This window comes from Acanthopagrus latus, chromosome 15, assembly GCF_904848185.1.
Source record: "Acanthopagrus latus isolate v.2019 chromosome 15, fAcaLat1.1, whole genome shotgun sequence".
NCBI classification, from domain to species: Eukaryota; Metazoa; Chordata; class Actinopteri; order Spariformes; family Sparidae; genus Acanthopagrus; species Acanthopagrus latus.
The window spans coordinates 23048054-23071209 of record NC_051053.1 but is presented as its reverse complement, the minus strand read 5'-3'; the positions used below and the strand labels follow the sequence as shown (position 1 = coordinate 23071209).

The window sequence follows — 23156 nt, the reverse complement described above, 5'->3', positions numbered from 1 at the left end:
ATGTTACAGTTAAAAGTCATTAAGTGACCTGTTTCAAAAAGGTTAAATATGAAACAAGAAGTGGACATTTAAAACCACATTGGCCTGTAGATGGTGCAAGTTGGACTGGAAATGCAGCTGGATTCAGGTTTGGATCAATATTTTTGTGTCATTACTCTCTTTCAGAATCAGTGACTAGTAATCACAGTTGTTACTTATATTAGTAACCAACATAAACATAAACTTTTGTTTTTTCCTCACAGTTGTTTCAGAAATAACAAACACGAGACACCGGATGCTTGAGTTCCTTCTTTTTAATGTGTTAACCTGTCATCTCATAAATCTGTTACACTTCTGAACCAAAATATAGGCAATTATACAGTATGTAAAACAAACCCATTTTTATTTTACACTATATACATTTCATAACGTGTGCATTGCATTATGAAAACAAAAGACAAAGGTGATGTAATAGCGACAGAACAGAGGAGACTTGCTGCGTTTTTTTTAGTTTTCATATTGGGAGGAGACCTGGGATCAAACAATAACTCAGCGTCGATTACTTTAATCTGATTGGAGCACCAGATAAGACACATGAAAACTAGAGGAAAAATCCCAGTAAAATCATCTTGATGCCAATTTAGTATCCACAAATTTGGTGCCCACGATATCTTAAAGGAATCCCCTGTGAGTTATTTTCACACATGATCTGACCCAGGGAGTAGCTGACAATTTTAAAACACAAAACAGACTTTTTAAAAACATTTTTTCAGCATAAAACCCACAATGGAAGGCCGTGTTGGCACCTGCTTTACACTTTTATAGATTAAACATCGGATCTATGACAGCAGAAATGATCAACGCACATTCAGTCCCACAGAAACTTGCCATTGTTCGTCTGCAAAGAGGGACAGTTTCTCCAAAATCAAAACCCACGAACCAGACGAGAAAGAAAAAAAATAGTACAGCTTTTTGAGAGTGCTTGTAGAGACGGTTTCAACTAAACTGAGACATATTTCTCGCATGAATTTAGATGTGCAGCTACGATACAGGATGAGTTTTTTTCAGGCTTAAGAAACAAACAAACAAAAGAAATAAAATTTGTCAGTGGAATCTCATTCACTTTGTCTTCACATGATAGCTTTTAGTAATTCCTTTTTGTTTTGTTCATTAACACACGTCATCGGAGAGGACGAAGACATTTTAACGAGTCTCAGAGAACTTGTTTTGTTTAACTGTGAAACACTAAACTTATACGCTGTTTGTTGGCTGTCTTTTAGATCAGACATTGTTTTTTCTTTATCATCTACAACATTCCACGAGGTAGACCATCTAAATTTGGCCATACAATTTAAACACAGTTTGGCATTATATTAATTTCTTTTTAAATATATGTTCTTTGACATCGACCGGCCCCTGACGTTAGGGAATGTGTGAGACTTTTTATTTCTCTCTAAATATATGATCAACATCAGGGCTGCTGACATTCAATGATATTCTAACCAATCAATGGGCAAGGAACCAATGACGAACCAATGAAATCGAACTTAATGAGCCTAAATATGAAAAGACTTGATGATGATGTTGATATACTCAGTACAACTAAAATGTTTTGACAGGATTTGTGTTAGATAACCTGATTGCGTGAATAAAACCTGGCTGCAGCCCTGAAACTATGACACTTCTGTATTTATAGGTGTTGGCTAGAAGCACATTTATTAGCACGATCGTGGCGTAAAAATACTGCATCTGTAGATTGATTTTGACAGTTTCCTTGCCCCGCAAGTGGCTCAACTAAAGCTGTCACCAGTAGAGTTCAAATGATTTGACGTATATCTCTCCTACGGATGATTTGTAGTTAAATGACGACTATTAGAGTCCTATGAGAGCACCAAATGAAGGTGGTCATTACTACATGGCAATTAATTGTAGTGTCTTAGTGTCTTTGTGGGCATTTTATACAAGAAAAGTGTGCACGAGCGTTAAAAATTAGGTTTTTTCTATCCTCACAGTGGATTCAAGCTACTCTACACTTTACTGTTTTAAGCTACATCACAGCAACAGTGCAATAAAAGCATCAGGAGCTGGAATCAAGTGAGAGGATCTGTTTATCCACAAATAGTGACATGGCGTGTGGGGGACATGCTACCATGTTGGTAAAGTGACAAAAAAAAAAATAAAAAAGGTTGCAATTACGACATATCATATGGAAGGACATTTCCACGTACAAACCGGGGTGATAAGAATAAGAAGTCAAGGAGGAACAGAAATGTTACATTCTTTTCTTGAATCATCAAGATGGCGACATCTCCCTTTAACAACCATCTTCACAGCGACATGCAGAGCTGAAACGTTCCCATCTGTGAATAATTCTTCCCGACTTCTGGAAAGTGGTCGTCTTGAAAAATGAAGCTAAACGTTTAGCTCTGCGAGATTTCTGAGTGCAGTGACTGTATCTGCGTTTAAGCTCAGCGAAGCGAGTGCCCATGTCCTCTGAAGCAACCTCTAGTGTCACAGCTTGTAAAGACTGGTAGTGTACTGCCACATGTAGACGCTGCTACACACCACACGGTGCACATCTACATGCATGTAGTGTGATCTCGTGTACAGATGTTGGCCTTTAAGAAAAGTCACAGCAATGAAGGTTTGAAGGTAAAACTTGACTAAAATTAATAAAATATGTGGACTTACACAGAAATGTTCCCACCGCACATCTTCACACTTAGCTTCTCTTCAACTAGAGATACTAGTGATTCATTAATTGTCCCTTTTGTAGCTGAAACACACAATAAAGTTTATAATCTAAGATTAAGGGGTGTCTATTATTATACTAGACAATGAAGCACATTCAGCATTAAAACAGATCTCAAAAAAGTTATTTTGTTAGCATCGACTTAAAGGTACAATATGTAAAAGTTGTCTAGCTGTGAAAGTCATACTCCCAACAAACAGGGTGCAGCACCTCATCAGAGTGTCTGTAGATGCCATTAGCTAGTAAGCTCAGTTAGCTGTGCAGCTAGCGGTCCTGAGCTGACTCTGCTCAGACTGGAGGCCTCGAGCACAAGACGAGTGCTGGTGTTCAAGCAAAGGAGCTCTCGACCTCCAGAATCTACACTTCACTGTTATTACTTTTCATTCTATTGATAATTTGTTATTTTTTTATGTTTTTTAAAACTTAAATTTCTTACATACTGCCCCTTTAACAAGTGTTCAATGCAAACAAAACAACTTTTTTTTAAAATTTACATTGTGTTCATTGCATCCAGCACAATAGTGCACACTTATCAACCCAACAATCCTGTTTCAGCTTCTTATAAAAACCTCTATGAGAATGTCCTTTTTGTTTTGGAAGCTAGTGGAACAGAAGCTAGCTAAGAATGGGAGTTGGGACGTTAACAGTAAATACTTTTCATCCAGACTAAATGTGATTGTGTCCTTGCATCAAATGATTCTTAGTGTTTGTTCGGATCCTCTTTGAAGCACCACATGGGTGAGGTTTTCTGCCACGAGTTACTCAAATTGCTCCAGATCATTCATTAATTTCAAACCATTTTAACAGATTTATGTACTTACTTTAACAGACATTAAATATCATGCCAGAACTGCGTGTGTATAAATGGTTTCCTTCTGTGTAAATCCAGCTTCTATCTCATTTTTAAAACATCTGTTGGAGCTCTTCAAGTGACCGCAAGCAGAAAAAAAACAAACTGTCACCTGTTAAAGACCAGATCTGTACATGATGCACTTGCATGTGCATAATCTATGTCTACGCACACACACATACACACTGTGCATACACACAAGGTCATATAATATGACATCACATTTGTTTGTCAAATACCTTTTTCTCTGTGCAAATTTTAAACACCAGTGGTTCAATAAAAAAAAAGAAAAAATCAAAACAATAAAAAAAAAAGCTTTCTGATTAAAAACAGCATCAAAAAATGAAAAAGATGACGTGAAAACAGGAGAAACAAACTAAAACAAACAGAACTTGTAACGTCCGTTGTCCTGACGACTGTTGCTGTGGTGCAAAAAAAAAAAAAACGAGCAGGAAGTTCCGACGGTGGCACATGCAAAATGAAAAACTACCAATCAGTGCTGTCTCCTGTGTTTGCTCAGTCCAATCATGAGTGTTATTAGAGTAATATCCCATTACTAAAGCTGTCCACCTGAGGAGACTGCAGGGCTCGTTGCTTCCTGACGCTCGTCACATGATCAGGTAACCAGGAAGTCGATTTACCGTCCCGTCGCTCCTCCACGCCCGTCTGTCTCTCTGTTCGTCTCCACAGTTGTACAGAGCAACTATACACACGCCTATCTACACGACCAGTCTTTTTAGTGTTCGTCTCTGTCAAAAAAATACTACATTTATATTTACAACAATTAAATAGAGGTCAATTAAGCACTTGTGTGGTGTGGTGACGGGTATCGGAGTTCAATGCTAGCAGAGGTGGCGAAGCTTTTTAGTTTGTTTTCTCTCTTTTTTTTCTCCTTTTTTATAAAAAAACGGATAAAACAGGAAAGCCATCCTGGTTGTTAAAGTTACATCATGCCACAATAAATAAAGGTGTCATTAAAAAATAAAAAGTGTGGGGGGAGGAGGAGGAGGAGGAGGAGGAGGAGGAGGAGGAAAGGAAAGAGGAAAGGACGATGAAGGAGAGAAAGGTTTTCTGTGCAAGATGGCTCTTCTGTGAAGCTTTAGCGCAAGAAGCAGTCGCAGTAGTAGTAGTAGTAGTTGTATGTGTAGAACTAGTAGTAGAAGTAGTGTTGAAGTCAGACTTCTGTGCTGGATGTTTCCCAGTGTGCGGTATGTGCAGGGGCGGGGAGGTCGGATGGTATCAGGAAGGATTTCTGGGTTGCTCTTGAAGACCATTCCTCGACTATCTCAACCCGAGCTGGCCTCATGACCAGCACAACCGGGTCCACAACCCCCGGCTGCCTTACTACAACACGCTTAACTAACACTAACACTGCGGTGCATTTTAAATGTCTGCAACTGGGAATCCACATCTGCACCCACGAATACGGCTCATCTCCCATTTACACGGCCGACGGGAGGTTATGGTGGGGGTTAGCGGTGGGGTGGGGGGCTGAGAGTTTCTCCCGGTCGCTCGCTCCCTCTTTTTGCATTAGTGGTAGGCTGTTTTGTTTTTTTGTTTTTTTAAGAGGAGGTGTGTTTATGTGCATGTATGCTTGTGTGCGTGTGTCTCAGTAGCTGTTTTCATGGCCTGCCAGGATGTAGAGGTTGCTGTGGGCTGTAGGGTTGTCTGTAGGCCGGCTCTCCAGCACCACCACCCTGCAAACAAACACACACGACACGGCAAAAACACAACATCCGGTTTAGTTTCGAGGGAAGGTAAGAGAACATTCAGCAGTCATTATTTCGCCGTGAAATCCCAGATGAAAGAACAGCCCAGTCTGCTTCAGTGTGTTGTTAGTTTTCTGGACTGAAGTAAACACAACACTGAGGAGCATGAAGTGTGAAGAAACCCAGAATTTACTATCAAATTTTACAAAAACCCAGCAGCCCACACAGGATTTTGGTCCAAGCCTGTAAAAGCCCTGTTATTTGGCGAAAAAAGGCAGCAGAGGGAGATGACTTTGACACTGAGCGCTTCACAAAGTGCGCTCTGTTTACCCTGAGGAACACTGGGAGGCAGCTGTTAATACTGTAATACTGTAACGAGAATCCAAAGGCTCACACATTCACACATCACAACTCAAAAGGGACTCAGCTGCTCAGTGATGGGACACAGACACCAAAACGACCCGGTCCATACAACAGAAGCGCTTGGTAGCTCAAAATATTCATATTCTGTGCAGGATTTTTACCAATTCCTGACACATACTGTGACTCTTTTGGTATATTCAGTTAAAGATAATGTTTCTGTGCAGAATAAGACCAGACAGAGTTGATTTTGGTGTCTACGTCGCCATGACTTAACAGGTAAAAGTCCTCCCAAAATTTTGCTTGATTTCTCAGGCATTCATCTTCATTAGTGACATCTGATGTCAAAGTAGAACTCGAGATTCCCGAAAGAAAAGAGGCAGCAATTTAGGCTGCGAGCGGTGAGTGTACCTGCGCTGGGTGAGGCCTCTGTTCTCGGCCTCTGGATCTCTACCGTCAGCAGGTCTTCAGTGATGAGACATCAGAGAGGATGTTAACGCCTGGCTAGTGTGTGTGTGTGTGTGTGTGTGTGTGTGTGTGTGTGTGTATGAAGTGAAGAGGAGGTGTGTATGTGTTTTGGTGTGAGTGTGTCTGTGTGTTCTCACCTGTCTGATCCCAGTAGTCTGAAGATGCGTGTGCTGTCAGAGATCTCCTGGGTGATCTGATGAATAAATAATAAAGAGAGAGAAATGAAGGAGGAGACAGAAAGTCGAGGTCAGAACTCGCCAGGAGAAACCAGCTCAGACGTCCTCATGATCAAAATTATTCTAATATTCATAACAAAATTGTTGGATCATCAGTCTTCGAAAAAGATAAAGGAAATTAAGTGAATGTGACTGAAACTGTTTCTGAACCAGGTATGTTTCTCTGGCACATCCATGCCGCATCATACAGGCCATAATTACAAGCCGCCAAGTGGAATAAACGCTCATGTCGACCTCCATGATGTAATTATTTATCTGACAGCTATGACATCTCTCACTTGGCCCAGAATTCAACAGAAATGTCAACAAAATGGTGATAAAATGGCTGCAAAAAACACCATAACTGTCTATTACATCTGAATTAAGTCAAATCTTAACACTAATATTATTTATGCAGCTAATTTAAGACTTTGCTGTTATGTGTTTTCATTTGTTAATGAAGTGTTGATTCAAATATCATGGTTAAAATAGCTAATCAGGCTTTGTTCCCCCTTCGGTGAATCTAGGATTAACGCATGAATGTTTCCGAGTTGGAGTAATAGCAGGTTTTCCTGTTCTGACAACATGTCAGTGCAAGACCTGTACAGAAACTTTGAGAGAGGGGATTATCTCACTTTCAGGAAATACTGACTAAATAAGCAGATAAAAAAGGAGGGACACTGATTTCAAAGAAAATGTTATGGGTTATTTTGTTTTACAGTTATCAGAGAATCCGAATTTGAGAGGCAGCTTCTGAACAACTTTTCATCAAAAAAACAAAAGATGGTGGAACATAAGATGCAAAGAGTTTGGGGTTGACAAAAAGGTGATCTCTTATCAGGATGTTTCCCTGTTTCATGTGTTTTTTCAGGGTTAGGAAAATCTACCTTCAATATTAATCAAAAATCAGTTACAATTTAGGATTTAAGCTGAAATCACAATCCTCTTATAGTCCGAGATTAAATAACATCCTGCCATGATGCCTGAAAGTCAACCTCATTACAAATAGGTCAAAGGTAATCTTATCCTTAAATGGGCACAAACACACACATACACACACACACACACACACACACACACACACACACACACACTCAGCATCAATCTCACCTCATTGGTCTTAAAACTCCGTCCCTGCATGCCGTGCCTCCAGAAGGCCAGTACGCTGTCTTGGAGACAAACTACAAAGAAATAAAGACAAAAAGAATAACAAAGATGAACACTGAATTATCTCTCGATTCATGGGCCTAAATCGTGCTGTGTGGATCTTTTTTTCCTCCCCTGACCTGTGGCTTCGATCTGGAAGTTGAAGGTGAGCTCGGCTGACAACTTCCTGCTGGATTTCAACCTTCCCTGGAGGTTCACTATCTTTATACACCCTGTAAAGTCAGAGGGAGGAGAACAGATGCAGCTCAGTGAAATTCTGGTCATGTTATTCTGACCTCATGCAGTTAAATCTGCTCAGTCCAAATGCACAAATCTATAAAAATGCTACTCACTGTCGAGGCAGACCAGGATAGTGTCTCTCTCTAGCTGAGTGACGTGGATCACACACGTCTGCGGTGTGTCTAAAGATGAGTGTTAGTGTTAGTTTGGCATCACTGCTGAATACAAAACATCTCAAATCAAGTGCTGTAAGTTCAACACAACTGAACTCTTCTCACCCGCTTCTGTGAACCAGGAGGAGGTAGAGTTGGGGTTGACGGTGCCAAACCGGACCACCTGGTTGAGTTCGGTGCCTTTACTGACCGCCACACAGATCAGAGGGTAGGTCTGCTCCGGGACCACCAGCATCTCAAAGACCTCCAACGGACACGGCAACGGGAAGTCGATGTTCTGTCGAGGAGATGAGGAGACAAGAAGGTAAGAAAGGGAAGCTGACCCTGATATTGTTCATTATCTCAGAGGATACAGGACTACTGTTCTGCAAGTTCATCTGGATCTAAATTTCCCAAAGACCAGGTATTTAAGGATTAAGGGTATAAGGTTTTTCAATAACTAGAGCTTAAATTGAAACAAGTTCAGTCTTTTCAACCTTAGAAAACCTTGGATATTAGAGATAAACTTAAACTGTGCCTGTAGGATTAATGTTTATGTTCTTAACACTCTTGAACTAATTGTAAGAAACACAAATTAGAGGTGTTGAAGAGCAAAAACTGACCTTGATGAGCATGAACTTCTGCATGGACTCCACCCACTCCAGCAGCATGACACTAGACTGGAAGGCTCCGCACAGGTACTTATGGCCTGTGTACGGGTTACGGACTGCACGGAAACAAAGACGATAAAAAACAGCAAGCAAGATTTAAATAATGTACTAACTGTAATACGCTACATATGCTTATATGGGATAATGCACAAGTTAAAAGCCTCCTTCACTACAACTCACCTACGCAGCACTTTTGGCACCCTTTAGTGTCTGGAATTTTATTGGACACGGCAAACTTCCTACAGACAGACAGAATACAGGCTTTTAGTGTCGAGGACTAGATCACATTGCACACATCATTCAGGTTGTTCTAATGTTACTGAAGTTATCAATATTTTCAGCAAATAAAGACAGATACATGTAGGTGTAAGACAAGAGTCTTACCTGGGAATTATCTTATCAGGCAGCTTGTGTGTGGGAATGGCTACTGGTAGCTTCTGTAACTGTCTGGCCTGTTCGAACAGACCACTCAGACTATGGGAGTACAGCTGAGAGGCTTTTCCTGAGATGGAATAAAACAGAAGATGAGATAGGATAAAGAATCAATAGCGTAGACTTGAGATACGAGATGTATTGATCTGTTGTAAGAATAAAACAATTTACAGCTCACCAGATATGGAAAGAAGACAATTGTTCATGACATACAGCCAGGTACACCGCCGAGGAAAGAGCTGCACACAGACACAAGGCGGAGAGCAAATGAACACCATAAGAGAGCGAGCTTAACTCATTTATTACAGTTTCCCATGAGGGCATCAGTTTGTGTTCATTTTCAGAATACATGATCTCCAGTCTCACCTGTTCCATCGAGGTCTCATGCAGCTCATTGAGGTTTAACGTGTAGATTCCCTCTTCAGCACCGAATATCAAATACTGATCTAAAACACAAAAAAACAAACATTTCACCGCTTATTCAAGCAAAGCAGCAGCTCACAGTAGATAACACTGAAAATAAACTTAAAGCGTAAATCCGGTTTGGTCTTTTGGTTACCTCTGGTGTCAGGATTGATCCAGGAAGTGGCACAGTGGATCTTTAAAGGACAGCCGTTGAACACCTTGGAGAAACAAGCACCCATCTGCAAATGAGAGGAAGAGAAAACAACACCTCGTTTAGCAACATACTAAAAATTGCTTCCAGTGCACAGAAGAATACAATGTAACATAACAAAGATGTGAAGCAGGTGATAATAATGTTAACTTTCTCATTTAAAAGAGACTTTTACTTACATGGACTTTGGGTGTAGGGGGGAGGCCGTTACTGATCGGCTTCTAGGACAGACAGATAAACACACACACACACACACACACACACACACACACACACACACACACACACACACACACACACACACACACACACAGACATAAGAGTCAGCATGATCCTGGTAACACACTGTAGGTGAATGTTACACAGGGGATCAAAATCTGACGAGCAGAAGCAACTCACAGTATGATTCTAATTCAGAGGGCTCGTATGTGATCATAACATGATTAATGAAGCATCACAACTTTAGATTGTTACAACTGTAACTAGGTTTTAAAGCTCGTTAATGATCTGTAATCAAAATTAAATGATTAAATTACTATTTAATTCACTGTGATGTTTGCTCACGCTTGGTTGTCCTCACTAAAACTCAACATGTAACCTCTCTTAGAAAATAAATCTCCCGTTGACTTTTTTGCATCTAAGACCCTATTTTACTACTTTCTGCCTGAATTATTCATTTGCAGCACAAAATCATGTCTGTTAATAAAAAATCACTGGCTTCACTGAAGCTAATTTTGTGTAAACATCCACAGAGGAACTTCCTGGTGTGGAACAACTTACTGGAACGTCCTTCTTGTCTTTCCGTATGGGGACACTAGGGGGCATAGTGGACTGTCTGTCTGCTGGACCGTCCCTGTCTCCACTGTGTGGAGAGTTCAGCCCATTACCTACAACAACAGACACAACTCAACATGTGACAGAGACACTAAGAAAGAGAGAGTGTGGTGAAAATATGCAGCTGTGTGTCTGAGGAAGAAGGTGAGTGAAGAAACAGAAATAGAATCAGCTGCAAACTGACACTTGTATCGGCTTCAATGAGTGCAATCTAATCTGCAGGACTGCAGATATATAAGAGCTAAAAACAGTAACAAACAGACTAGTGGGAGCAGAGAGGGAGGGAAGGAGGGAGCAGGCTAGCAGGAAGAATACAGAGGATCAAATATAGTCATGAGGACAGGAAGGTGTTAATGCACCACGGACATCCTTCTAGATATCGGTCAATACCGGTCAAACTATGACAGGTGTGTTTGTCGACTCTACCACTCTCACACCCGGGCTAGTATCCAACAAATCTGTATGAACTGCTCTCTTATAAAAGGTTTCAGTTGGCTGTTAAGTGGTAAAAATAATTAGGCCTGTTTGATAGGAAGGATCTGGAGCTAAGAACAAAACTAAAACAACACTTAAGACACATATGCAGACACACAGTGCAGCTCCACCAAGGTGTGCCTGCTGGAGCCTTTGAGGATCATTTTAGCAGATATTTCTAATCAATATCTGATGAAAACAGTATTAGAATATGGGTAATATCCAAAATACTCCAATTGTGTTATACTTGTCTATTTGTTATTCTTATCAAGTTGGAATCAAAACTGATTTCTTTGTGCTTTGGTGTCTCTGTTCCTGTTCAGCTTCCAGCTCTCATGTGCTGTTTCCACTGAGGCAATGTGACAGTAATTATGGGCTGTATAAATAAAACTGACTTGATTTTGGGGGCCGACCGATATTCAGCATTTTTCTGATTATCTGCATCTGTGTTCTGATGCAGCAGAATCTCTGTCTGTAGTCATCAATGTCTGGTCTCACTCAATGTCCCGTCCACAACACTGTGTGATTGGTTACAAGTCACAAATAATGGCCAATTAACACCAAATAATCTGAATCTTCAATTGAAATTACCTCCAAATTGTACTTTAGTACAGTACATTTGTTGCTGTAACATGCTTTTAATGGTAATTCTCAAGTCCAATACTCAGAAATTCATTTTTCCTGCATATGTGTATCGGTTACTGATTATAAGCCTCATTGATAGCTAATAATCTGTATCAACACTGACAGAGAAAAACAACAAAAAATCCATATTGATCAACCCCCTAGAATATTTGCCTCGAATATGAAAGTCATTGTTTGTTGGACAAAACTCTTATCAAGCCAGTAATTCATTCAAACCTTCAAAGCTGCGGACAGGAACAGGAAATACCAAAGTGAATTAAAGTAAAACAAATCAAAAACATGGAAACAAAGTTCAATCAGTATTATTAAAGCCCTTTAAAAGAGTAACCGGGGCACAGAGATATGTGTCGACTAACATTCAAACTGACTTTTTGCCTCTTCCTTCTTCCTCCTATGAAGCGAGGGGGAGTGGTAGCGGACTACTAGCTTTGGATTGATTGGGTTAAACAACCAATCAGACTTCACAAAACAAAACAAAACAAAACAAAACGATACAAAAAAAGGACAAACACTTAAACTGAGCAGGAGCTGATGGACAAAAGGAACTACAAAACAAAAGATTCAATAAAGGACTGTTATTAATGGACTTATGGAACAAAGAAATCAGATTACGAGGACTGACTAATGGGAGACCACACAACCAATCGGAGGGGACGACAGGGTCTGCGGACACTACCCATCTATCAAGTGGGCTGCTCTTACTCTCTTCCTTTTCCTCCTCTTTTTCCTGCTCCTCTTTCACCTCCTTCAGCACCTCCCACGCCTCCTCCAGCTCCTCCTCTGTGTGAGGTGTGTGGAGCCACTCCCAGAAATGCCTAAAGCTCCCATCATCCTCTGGGGCAGAGTGTTCCACGTCCGTGCGTTTGGGGCTCTCGTTACCTAGGCTACTGCGGCGGTGGGGCGGCAGCTTCGGCGGCGGGGGTCGCGGAGGGACGTTGGAGGGCTTGGCAGGGCTCGCCGTCTCTGGGACCGGACAGCGTTTGATGGTGCCTCCACCTCCGCCGTCGTCCTCGCTGTGTGACTGGCTATCGTCATGTTTCTGTTGTTGCTGCTGTGGCGGTGTGGATGAGCAGATGGACTTGGGCTGAAGGAAAATACGCAGAGGGATAAAGAGTTAGCTCATTTCTCTTGCTCAGTGACACTAAACACAATCAAAGAAAACCACATTACAAAAGACTAAACTGAATGATTTTTCATTTAAATGTTCACTGTGGCTGTTCGTACCTTAGGAGGAAGGGGAGGCGGGACCTTTGGCCTCATGATAGTGCTCGATTTACTGAAGAATAAGAAGATGTGGATGCTTGATAAAACACTGATATTTATGACAAACAAGAATGGCACAGAAAAAAATATTCTTATCTGTCAATGTGTAACCACTGAGGCTGTGGTTTAACTTGTCATGTTAAGGACAGGTTTCTGAACATCACAGTTTAAATCAAAGACATGCAATCACATTGCTTTTAAACAGTTGTATAAATGTTGTAGAGATGTTGAGACCAGACCAGGTGGGTATTTCACAGGGTCATCAGGTGATAAAAGAAAGCCTGAAATGACAAGTTTAACCACAGCCTGACACTACTTGACACTGGAACAAACACAGGATCACTGCTTTAAAAGTTTAAACTTTTCATACAAGGTGAGATCATTCAGACAAACTACAGATGGAGCATGTGTAAAGTCTCTGAGAACAGGAGCGCTGATACTGAAACATTCTTTATAAGACTGTTTCTTTAATGGACTGCATACATGTTTTGATTGTTTGTTAGACAGATTAGTCTGATCAACAAAAGTATCAAATATTCAGTGTTTGACTTAAACTTGACTTCATGTTTGAGGCTTTTAAAAAGGCACAATATGTAAGAACTGGCCACTCAAAACAAACAAGGAGAAGCATATCAGCAGAGAAGGCTGTCATGATATCAGATTTTCACTACACGGTAATTTAGCCAAAAGAATTCAAGATATTCTCACCCTATCTTTAGGGATACAAAACTCTTTCAGAGAGTAGCCACATACTGTGCTTGTCGCTTGCTAGCTAAACTAAAAGTCTTACATATTGCACCTTTGAGTATCTCTGAATGCCAGATCAGCACTACAGTCGCAAAGACGTTATCCATTTTGCCTCATAGACTACAGATTTGTTAATGACTGACAGACAAAGAACCAATCAGAGCACAAAAATTGAAATGGACAGAGCCAATCACAGTGAACACAAGGACAAGATCACCAATAAAAATAAGACAGTGAATCAGCTGAGTGGTGGTTGACAGTTACATGGCCTCCACCATAATGTGAACTTTATCTTTAAGTTACCGACACAGTTTACATCTCTGAGCTTTTAAAGGGTGGAACAATAAAATTCAAGTTGTGGCGTGGTGGTGATGGGCACATGGCAAAGAACCTCATTGAGTAGAGAATTTAAGCAGCTTGTTGGCACAATAAAGGTCTAAATTGAAAGCAGGATGATCGGTAACACAGTCTGCTGATTCCAAGTCTACAACCAAAATTCCAAAAAAAGTTGTGACGCTGTGCAAAACACAAGTAAAATCAGTGATTTACTACCAATTTTACTTTACTACCAACTGTTTTAAGGAGGCGTTCCTTTGTTGCTTTCATCAAATTCAGAAAAATCACGTATTTACAAAAATCAATGAAGCTGATGAGGTCACATTTTAAATATTTTGCCTTTGCAGCGTCCCGACTGTTTTGGAATCTGTGTTGTAAAGGTAAGATGGTGAATGGAAAAGGAGCTTGTCCGTCATTATTTGGAGCTGGATCATACTTCTCACTTGGTTTTTAATCAAAAGGAAAGCACAATAAAGTTTGTGAAAGTGAGCTAAAGAATTAACTGAGTTTGGGTTTTCATCAGCAGATGCATGTAGCTAGCCCTAAAAGCTAAAAGTGTAGTTCCATATTCTGGAGGTTATGTTTGTGCATTTATTCTATATTTCTATTTTATTTTCTAACACACAACTGATTGTCACCACAAAAATGTAGCTTATCCAGCATGACTATAACCAGGAACCATTGATCTGACTTTTCACTAATGGTTACAGTAATTTTAAGAATTCAGGTTCTTTCTATTTTTTGCAATCAGTGCACTGTGGGCGTGTGCTCAGACTAACGCCTGTCTGACTGCAGTGGAAAATATATGTCTGGAAAGGACACCCTGGTCTACTGCGGACATTTGGCTTTTACACAATAAGGGATGGGGCTGGACGCCAAGTAAGCAGCACACACACTATCCCACACACACAGCGAGGAGGGCTCACAGATGGCGATGCAAGCGAAGAACAAAATAAGACAACAACAAAGATTTCAAGGTCATACTCAGACCTCATACATGAAGCATCAAATTATTGCTAAGAACCAGGGGAATTTAAATGATATGACGGCAGTATCTGATATGCAGCTGGGTTGATATTAAGCTACCTGATAATGGTTTAAGTTACTCCCTGTGTATAAATTCTAAAAATAACTAAAACAATGAACAATAAACCTTCTACATTAACAGCCTCCAGGTGAGTTTTTAGGGTTAGGGTTACTGTTAGTAGTTATAACACTCCACACAAGACAGCATAGAAAACACACCGGCTGTAAACACACAAACACACACAAACACAGGTGGCATATGTGGCATGATGGTGGGGTGTGAAGCATAGAGATGCGTGGATGAAACTGTGGCAAAGACAAGAAGCCTTCCTCCTCGTCTTACTCCTCATCCTCACTGAAACAAGGGAGGAGAGAGACGAGTGGGGAGAGGCTTTCAGTTCTAAGACTGGGAGGGAACTTACTGAGTGTGAGTTTCATCATCATCTGCACCATCATCATCCTCATCCTCATCATCCCCTAAGTGTGCCACATGGCCCCTGGGAGAGGAGGTGAAGATAGGAGGGGGTGGGGCAGAAAGGAGAGGGATGGGATGGGGAGAAGGGGAGGAAGGAAAGAGAAATAAAGGGTCGAGGTAGGGAGAGCATAAGATGGGGAGGTTAAGGGAGAAAATGGAGCAAGCAAAGGTGACAAGAGGAGGAAGAGGAGGAGGAGGAGGAGGAGGAGGAGGAGGAGGAGGAGGAGGGGGAGGGGAAAGGGGAGGGAGATCTGAGTGAAGCTCGGTCCATAAACTACCTCTAACCCTTAAACTCTGGGCGGATCTGAAAGGACTGAACAGATCCAAACAGTAAAAGAATCACCATCCTCCAACGAAATTCAATAATCGGTGGATGAGCTCTTTCAACCAACAGCCACAAACAGACACTTCTACACTCGACCTGCTGTTCAAACCTATTCAGTCCTTACAGATCTACAAACCCCACAACAGTGAACTAAGTGTCTAACTATAGACACTTCTACTACTAAAAGTCTAAACAATAATAGTTTCATTCTCCTTGAGAACACCAGAGGGGTTGGGTTAACCACATCAGAATAAATAAGGTGACTCTGACATTCTGCCAAGTGTTGTTACTGCACAGCAGCATTCACGTCAGAGGCACTCGGATACACAGATCTGTAGACTGACTGACTGACTGACTGTCCTACATCTAGGAACAGATGACACAACCTCAAAGACTGAAACAAGGTCACGGTTATCTACTGTACTACTACCAAAGGCTACTAGCTCCGTTCACCAAAGGAGACAGAAAAATCAATAGAAACTGGGAGCAACTCAAACTAAATAAACTTATTTAAGTGTGTTGCCAAAAATCTGTAGAAATTACTTTTATTTTACTAATTCTTATCATGACCATATATGTAAAATATCGATTCAGCAGACCTGGCTGGTACATTATTAGGACTTACAGGGAAACAAACAGTCAAATTTGGGTTTTAGTTTCTGAAAGGGAATGTTTAGAAGAAATCTTTGAACCCTGCAGTGTTACTACGCAGACCAAAGAATCAAGTGAAACACATGTTATATCAGATTGTCTCAAAGATAACAGCAAAGCACAATAATGGTGATCATCATTATTTCGGGGCAAGTAAGAAGAACGTCTCTATAGACGTGCCAGTAAAATTACTGAAGACATCTATGGCAGCTTTGCTAAAAAATCTGTATATGCGTGCATGTTTGTGAGTGTGTGTGTGTGTGTGTGTCTGAGAGTGTGAGTGCATGTGTGCGAGCCATGCCCTGCAGGAAGCCCCTATAATGCACAGCCTTTTTCCTGATGACATCAAAGCGTGAAGCAAGCTGCAGAGGGAAAATAAAAACCCACAAGAATCCAGGACGCCCAGCGCCCGACAGCCTGAAGTCATTACAACAGCGTTAGTTGCGTGTGATTGGCCGAGATTAGTCCTGCCGTTAACGATGATTGGCTGATGGGTGGGCGTGGTTAGAACACCAGCAGATCAAGATCGAGTTTGTGAACGTATCAGGAAGTGACTTACCTCTGCTGTAACTCCTCCTCCACAGATTTGAGAAGACTCCTGTTTGAGGAGAATTGCGTAAATGAGTAAAGATCATAAAGATCAACGAGAAAGAAAAATAAACACTGATTTCTATATGTAATCACAGAGACTGTAAATCTACACGTTTGAGAAAACTTTCAAGTCCTTGCCAGTCAGCGGAGGACAATCTGCTCCCCTGACGTGAACCTGAACTCGCTGCTTACAAAGAACACTTTCAAGCAGAAAGCTCACACAAGCACACAGCTTACAGAACATCCTCTATGAATAAATCATCAAACCTACTGCGCGAAAACTCTCCCTATCTCACAATCTGTTGGTCTAGCTGCAACTGCAGACTAAAGAACTGGAGAAAATGGAGCCATCAGAGAGATAAAGACACTAAGGTACAAAAAAAGAGACAGAAAAAGATGACAAGAGTGAGACAAAAGGGTTGTCTTACTTGTTTCCTCCCAGTAGACTTGGTGAATCGTGCCCGTACTCCAACTGCAGGTCCTACAAGACAAACACACTACATTACAACTGTGACAAAAGACTTCATAACTGGCTCATTTAAGTGACATGTACTTGATTCCTCCAATGACATAAACAGGGCTGAAGATGTTGGCTAAGTGCAAGATAAACCACATACACTGAAACTCTTGTTCAACTACCAAATTACTGAGGGCGCTGCAACTGTAGTGGCTGTGGTGACAGTTATAGCAGCCCACAAGAAATAGTACTACACCCAATAAAACAGCAGATTCACCACAGACATACACAGAAGTACACAGTGAGCGTACGGCTAACTTTGTGTGCAAAACTGACTCTTGCTGAGTTCACATTGTGGCCAAAGAATATATAATATTAACCACAACAGCAATCCCCTTGTTTTCATAGCTTTGATAAAGAAGATATTTCACAGTTAGATGTTTGCAAATACAGTAAAAACTGTACATAACTGAAATTTTCGGTGCATGAGAGGTTCTTGCATAATTTCTCCAAAACAAAACTGGTAGTGGTTAGATTTGTCTTTACTCTAAAAGAGTGATTTCTACTTCAACACCGCTAGATGAGGTAACAAGAATAGCAGGTTGTCACATGTAGATACCTGCAGTCACCCTGCTGATGTTTTCCTACAATATCTTCTTAGTTACTATGACACAGGCATTAGTTTCAAACCAGTTCTTCACAAACTTTTTGGCTCATGACGCACTAAAATGAAGAAACTTCTACATGTGAAGGTGTCATCGTGTCATTGCCTCTGTTTAAACATGAAGTCTCATTTTAGGTCTCAGTGCAGTGAAAGTGTCTGATATTTCACAAGAGAAAACAAGAGAAAGTATAGATGATATAGGAAATAAAGAATTTTGCCAGCTGAAATGTAAACTATAGCTAGCAGGTTTAATCAGCTTTAGTAAGCTAGCTAATTAAGCTTTGCTGAAGTCTGATGTGTAATGCTAACCAGTAGATGTGCTAGTTGTGAATAGGGATCTATTTAAACCTAGTTGATCAATGTGCTCATTTGTTTTGGAATTAACAGATAAAGGCATAGTTTCTATGATTAATTGATTTTAATAAAGCAATAAAAAAGACAGATATACCATCGTCAAGTGTGGCCGGGCAGCACTATGATTAGACATCAGCTGTTTGATGGACCCCTCGTATACATTTCTGGGACTCCTGGAGCAGGACTATAAAACTGCTTTTGTAAAAGGGCCTGATTTGAAGAACTGTCTGGCCTGTGATCCTTATCTGTGTTAAGCAATGCACTTTACATTGTTTTTCTCTATGTTAATGTATGCTGAAGAGCTACGATTCATCATTAGCTGTTTTAAAACCACAATAAGCAGCTCTGACTGAAATAAAGGAACGCTTGGTTTGTCATATATTGCATGAAGCCACAATGTGAATGCAGCATCGTCACCAAAACAGTTTCAGAGATAATCCCACAATGCAACAAACATGCAGAGGGAAACAGACAGACTGTAAACAAACACCAACACACAGACACGCCCAGACACACATGAAAAACGGCCTCATTGCTTTGGTCAACTACAGGAAGTAAGAGGTTAGAGGACACAGAAGCAGTAGAGTAAAGAAGAGAGACACACATTCCGCAGAGAGAAATATTAAGAGACAGGGCACGACAAATATCAAGTAGAGAAAGCATTAAGTGTGTGTTTATAATTTTCAATATGTTAAGTTTTGCGATGTGTTTAAGCGTGCATCAACACACTGCATCACTACAAACCTGAATCTGAGCTCCGACCTTCGTCTGAACATATTTATCACAAGTAAAATATATTCATAAAACTATCTTTATAACTTGATTTGATTGACTCATATGTGACGTGTGTGTGAATGTGTGTATTATATCCAAAAACAACAACAAAGAACATCAAGGACTAAAATCACCATGACAACTACAACACCAGTTAGTGAGGCGAAAGCCAAAGCTGGAAAAAGAAGAAGAAAATGAACAGAAACAGATGGACAGACTGAAATAGATGGAAAAAAAACTGTGAAAACGAACAGAAATACATGTTGGATTTGGAACGGCCAAAATAATCAGCACTCTGGAAAATAAAAAAAAATAAAAAAATGAAAAAAAAAAAAAATGAGAGCGACAGCAGCGAAAGGCCCAGAAAACAAGAGAGCCGAAGGAAGGACCAGGACCTGTCCTTCAGAAACAGATGAAGAATTAAAGGTAAATATGGCCGAACTAAGACGGAGGTATGAATAAATAAAGGAATGGATAAAGATAGAAGGTGGATGTAGTTGACCGAGGGAGAAGCCGAAAAGGAGAGAGAGAGAGAGAGAGAGAGAGAGACTGATAGAAAGAGTACTACCAGATTAGATCTCGCGGTATAGTAGAGCTCCTCAACACAGTCCAGATAGGGCTCAGATTCACACTGGTCAGCAAGACAGAGCGAGAGAGACCTCAGTTAATACATTAACCTGGACTGATGGAGGGAACGGGGGAGGATGCAAGAGAGGACGGGGGATGAAAAAAGGATTAAGGCCAAAATGGTCGCCGAAGTCCAAGAAGGAGGAGGGAGATACTGGAATATTAATCAGAAGAGGGGATGAATGGGCGTGGAGACTGAGGGAGGGAGGGATGAGTAAATTGGTGGAGGGTTTAAAAGCAGAACGGAGGAGGACAGACATTAATAAATTACATTAATAAATCATGCTGCTATTTAAAGCTTATACAATCTAAGACATAACTTTGTACGATGCTCTTTACTGGAAGAAGGCTGAGGCTACTAATTGTCTTGTTTGTTCACTTGTGCTCTTGGCTGTACTTCTTCAGAATTAAAACCACATGTTACCTTGATTCAGGTTCCAGTGTCGCTATGGGTGCGTTTATTTTTTGTTCAGTATTACACACGAGAAGTTAAACAGACTGACACTGACTCCAGAAAACATCTGCAAGTCCCTTTTGAGGTAAATGCCAAAAAATCCCGATGCTAATCCTCTTGGAAACAGTATAAAAGCTTTCAATAATATCTAACAATAATAATGTGGTGGTAAAATGCGACACATAGCGGCATGATCCCCAGAGAGCTATGAACCACATGGCTCAGCAAGACAAAAAGAACCCGGTGTTATTAAATTACTTTCAAAGAGAGGGCAGAAACTGAAGGACAAAGGGAAGGAATACAAATGAACGGTGCAGACCTACACTGGTGACTGTGTTTCATGGCATCAGTATAAATTGATGGATAAATACGTGTATGCAGAGAGGAGACAAGGAGGCATTTAGGATGGATTTCCTCGGTAGACTTGAAGGGAGGAGGAATACAAAAGGGAGTTTGTGGAAAGAGTGCAAGTGCAAAGGAATGAGAGAAAAAGTGAGAGTGAAGGAGTGAGGGAACGGAGGACTTTAACAAGACGCTGTGGTTGCGCACAAACCCTGCACCATCCCATTTGTCCACGAGTAAAACGTCTTTCAGCAGTTCTAAAAAGTTACAGGCACTAATAGGATCAGCTTTAGTTTCTAGAAAATCAAGTTAATAGGCTATTGCTTGGAAACCAATGCATGTGTTTGATGATAATTATTGTTTCATGGGAAAAAAACAGCGTAAATAAATTAATTTTATCATGCAAGTTCGTGCAAAACCTGATGACTCATCTTATCCCAGCATGATTTGATTTGTGTCCCTCGGAGCCTCTTGTGATGTTGCACAATGCTTGGCTTTCTAAGTCTTCATGTGCCTTATAAATGTTCAACAGGCTTGCGGTCAGGTACAGGACAGTCCATGACTGTCACGGCTTGTTGGTCTTATTTAGTAGTCAAGAAGTTCTTGCAAATATTTGAGTCCATTTTGAAATATTCACCTTTTCACTCAAACTCTAAAAATAGTAGTGTATTTATAACAGATGCAAAACAAGGAATTTTGAGTAGCGGCCTCAGACCTTTGGCCCTATTATATGTCAATCAATGCCTGTAAATAAGGAGAAAGCTAATAATTCTATTCACAGTTCATGCTGTGACCATGTTGACAGCTGAGGTCAGTCAATGTTACCAAAATGCCAAAGAACGAGGGAAGGGGCTTTGTGCTTTATGTGAATCCACTTTCTGCTGTTTGTACAGGTCTGAGTGTTGGTGGCAACAACAGGTTAACCCAGATAGGTGAGACACTGTTATATTCAGCTGTCATCCAGCATTGGCTAGGGGATCCTGTGGTATTCCAGGTCAGGATAACATTATCCCTCCAGCAAGTTCTGAGTCTATCCAAAGGTCTCCCCTGATTTGGACATGCGTGGGAGGCATCCGCATCAAACAACTGTTGCACCTAAAACTGAGCCTCATAAAGCTCCTCACCATCCCAAAAGGAGAGCTGAAACACTCAACTTCCTGTAAACTACTGTGGATGGGCTTCTTGTTTGGGGTCAACAAATACTGACCACGACAAGGACTGGTCAGGGTGCTTCCTGTGTTTAGGTGAGGATCAGCCATGCTGGTGCTTGTGAAGTGACAACCACACAAACATACCCTCTCTCTCTCTCTCTCTCAGACACTCTCGCAAACATACAGAACAACTAATAACTCACCGGCTCATGATGAGGTTCTGTCTCTTTTCTCAACGGAGGATCAAACTTCACTTGACCAACTGAGGAAGAGAAAGTAAGAGACAGACAAACAGGTGGACAGAGAGGGGAGGAGGGGGCACCACATGAGATCAGAGAAGTTCAAACAAGGAGTTCAGGAGTTAAAAACACTCTCAAGGTTTGGTCACTTCTTCATGTTGTGCTTGAACTCACAGTTGATCTCTGACAGCGTCTTTCCCTCCCTGGCGCTCCTGCTGGTGGAGCGAATACGATGAGGAACAGAGACCGGAGACTATCAGCAAAAAGAAAGACACGCGCAGTCAAATAGCTGTTCAAAGAACACGCACAGTTTAGAGGTTACAATAGGTTTTAAAACAACAATGCTTCCGCCATTTCCTGTTGGTGAGGTATGATGACACAGCAAAACAGCCCGTCGCACTCTGCAACCAGACAACCAAAACATAGCAACAAAGTGGACAAACCTTCCCTGGAAACAGTATCAACACGTCTGCTTAATGTTCAAACAGTCCTCAGGAGTTCCTGTAAGGTTGAAATAACTGCTGCATGTGTGATGCTAGTTTATTTTCTTGGAAGAGAGGTATTGTTACAGCACCTTTGTGTTTATAGTACGGGAGGTGATTTGCAAATTAAATCAAAAATTCAAGGTCTATGTGACGTCATGTCTCTGACACTCATTCTTCAGATGGGAACTAAAACACAGCAACCTCAAACCATGCTCGTAAAGCATTGGGAAAAAAATAAAGACAAACCAAGACTTTACAAAATGCATCAATGCCACATTTTTTTGCACAGATTCAGTCATAGATTTGTCAACATCAAACCACCTCTAATAGGTTTAATACAGCTAATTTTCATAACACTCATGGTTAATGACTGCGATGACACGATGAAGATGGCTTCCACGACTGACATATTTATCAAAATGCATCATGTGTTTTCAAAACATCAAATGATGAAGATTTTGGTCTTTTGATCAGAGCCACTGATGTTCACAAATTTTTTTTGACCTAAATGTTTATTAACATTAAGTCAGATTATTATATAATTTGAGAAACTGTCCCACTAAATAGCACAAAATAACAAACCACAAATTCAACCGGAGTTGACCTGAATGTGGTGTGTGGAGGTGTAACAGTTTGGTAGCCATCTTCATGA

At 40.8% G+C, this 23156-nt stretch overlaps 1 protein-coding gene and 1 long non-coding RNA gene across 9 annotated transcripts in view; one reads left to right on the top strand and one right to left on the bottom strand.

The window, feature by feature from the left end:
- Window positions 1-277: 277 nt before the first annotated feature.
- The window catches only part of LOC119033409 (mitogen-activated protein kinase kinase kinase kinase 3-like), a 42519-nt gene continuing 19640 nt past the window's right edge, over window positions 278-23156 (bottom strand). The window contains exons 13-35 of one of the 8 annotated variants that reach the window (XM_037123442.1): window positions 22194-22272; window positions 21984-22042; window positions 19775-19837; window positions 17386-17438; window positions 16926-16964; window positions 15338-15412; window positions 12768-12819; window positions 12246-12627; window positions 10371-10477; window positions 9770-9811; window positions 9534-9618; window positions 9341-9420; window positions 9153-9213; window positions 8927-9044; window positions 8723-8781; window positions 8495-8598; window positions 7998-8169; window positions 7833-7901; window positions 7620-7712; window positions 7444-7514; window positions 6256-6311; window positions 6062-6115; window positions 278-5278 (exon numbers count right to left, since the gene is read on the bottom strand). In XM_037123442.1, coding sequence (XP_036979337.1) covers window positions 5191-5278; window positions 6062-6115; window positions 6256-6311; window positions 7444-7514; window positions 7620-7712; window positions 7833-7901; window positions 7998-8169; window positions 8495-8598; window positions 8723-8781; window positions 8927-9044; window positions 9153-9213; window positions 9341-9420; window positions 9534-9618; window positions 9770-9811; window positions 10371-10477; window positions 12246-12627; window positions 12768-12819; window positions 15338-15412; window positions 16926-16964; window positions 17386-17438; window positions 19775-19837; window positions 21984-22042; window positions 22194-22272 — 2061 coding nt within the window. In that variant the 3' untranslated portion in view covers window positions 278-5190. The remainder of the gene's footprint in view (window positions 5279-6061; window positions 6116-6255; window positions 6312-7443; window positions 7515-7619; window positions 7713-7832; window positions 7902-7997; window positions 8170-8494; window positions 8599-8722; window positions 8782-8926; window positions 9045-9152; window positions 9214-9340; window positions 9421-9533; window positions 9619-9769; window positions 9812-10370; window positions 10478-12245; window positions 12628-12767; window positions 12820-15337; window positions 15413-16925; window positions 16965-17385; window positions 17439-19774; window positions 19838-21983; window positions 22043-22193; window positions 22273-23156) is intronic. The other 7 variants (XM_037123447.1, XM_037123445.1, XM_037123444.1 and 4 more) reach the window with 7 other exon arrangements.
- On the top strand, window positions 4069-12422 carry LOC119033410. Its single transcript, XR_005079239.1, has 4 exons — window positions 4069-4201; window positions 8015-8196; window positions 10343-10568; window positions 12295-12422. It is a non-coding gene; the product is annotated as an uncharacterized LOC119033410 (long non-coding RNA).